The sequence below is a fragment of the Passer montanus genome, unplaced genomic scaffold, assembly GCF_014805655.1.
Source record: "Passer montanus isolate IOZ18808 unplaced genomic scaffold, ASM1480565v1 scaffold195, whole genome shotgun sequence".
Classification (NCBI taxonomy): domain Eukaryota; kingdom Metazoa; phylum Chordata; class Aves; order Passeriformes; family Passeridae; genus Passer; species Passer montanus.
In genome coordinates, this window is record NW_024366536.1 from 115,125 (window position 1) to 116,609 (window position 1,485).

The 1,485-nt window shown below is 73.2% G+C and overlaps 1 protein-coding gene across 1 annotated transcript in view; it reads right to left on the bottom strand.

The window, feature by feature from the left end:
- Positions 1-1,485, bottom strand: part of RTN4RL2 (reticulon 4 receptor like 2) — a 4,696-nt gene that overhangs the window by 870 nt on the left and 2,341 nt on the right. Inside the window, exons 2-3 of the mRNA XM_039706621.1 lie at positions 966-1,453; positions 1-604 (exon numbers count right to left, since the gene is read on the bottom strand). Of these exons, the coding sequence (XP_039562555.1) occupies positions 1-604; positions 966-1,453 (1,092 nt within the window). The remainder of the gene's footprint in view (positions 605-965; positions 1,454-1,485) is intronic.

Here is a 1,485-nt window from a genome sequence, read left to right on the forward strand (position 1 = left end):
GGGGGGGCGGCCGGGGCTGGGGTCCCCGCAGGTCGTGGGGGGGCAGCCCGTCGCGGTAGAAGGCGGAGGGCGGCGCGGCCGGGAGGGTGCCGGGGCGCCCCAGCGCCCGCCCCGGGGTGCCCATCACCGCCACCCCGTTGCCGCCGTTGCCGTCTTCCATCTGCTCCTCGTCGTCGTCGTCCTCGGGGCAGGCGTCGAAGTCGCGGGGGCGCATGTGGCGCAGGTCGGTGCCGCGGCGGTGCGGGGGGCTGGCGCAGGGCACCGGCGAGCTGGAGACGCGCGTGCGGCGGAACCAGGCCCAGAGCGGGCGCGCGCGGCAGTCGCAGGCCCAGGGGTTGGCGTTGAGGCGCAGGAACTGCAGCGAGGGCAGCACGGCCAGCGGGTCGCCGGGCAGGGCCACCAGGCTGTTGTTGAACAGGTAGAGGATGGTGAGGCGCGCCAGCCCGCCGAAGGCGCGGCGGTGGATGGCTGCCAGCCGGTTGGCGTGCAGCAGCAGGCGGTCCAGGCTCGAGAGCCCGCGGAAGACGCCCTCCGACAGCGCCCGCAGCCGGTTGCCGTGCAGGAAGAGGTGGCTCAGGTTGGCCAGGTCGGCGAAGAGGTCGTCCTGCGGGGAATGGCAGAGGGGTGGGTGTGGGGTGGGGGCCCGCTGTGCTGTTCTGTGGCGGGCATCAGCTGGAGAGCCGCTGGTGCGGGCCCCACGGAGCCCTGCCATGGGTCCCAGCCCTGCCAGCGTGGCTTGTCACCCTCTCCTTGTGTCCCTGCTCTGCGAGCATCATGCCAGGCTTCATCCCATGTCCCAGGCTGGTGTCACCCTGCTCCCTCAGCATCCCCCGTCCCTGCCCTGCATTCTGGCTGCATCAGCACCACCTCGTCCCACATCCTGTCTCCATGTCTTGTCACCCCTCACCCGGCCCAGTCCCCGCTCTATGCCCTGGGGGCATCGCCCAGCGGCCCTGCTCACCCACCTGGAGGTAGAGCAGCCCGTTCTCCTGCAGGTAGAGGTACTGGAGGCTGCGGAGGCCGCGGAAGATGCCGCTGGGCAGGCTGGCCAGCCGGCACCGGTAGAGGTGCAGGGCCTGGAGGCGGTGGAGCCCGTGGAAGGTGTCGGGGGCCAGGACGCGGAGGTGCGGGTTGTCACCCAGGTCGAGCTCCTCCAGGGCGGGCAGGTGGCGGAAGGTGCCCGGCTGGATGGAGGAGATGTTGTTGGAGTAGAGCCAGAGGGTGACGGTGCTGGGCCCGAAGGTGCCCGCCCGCAGCGCCCCGATGACGTTGTTCTGCAGGAAGAGGCGGCGGGCGCCGGGCGGGAGCCCCGCGGGCACCGAGGAGAAGTTGTTGGCCTGGCAGCTGACGGTGGGCGGCGAGACGTAGCAGGTGCAGAGCGCGGGGCAGGCGGGAGCCCCGCCGGGCACCCACACCAGCGCCGCCAGCAGCAGCAGGGCCGCCGGGCGCCCGCCTGGGGGCACAGCGGGGCGTCAGCGCGGGGCA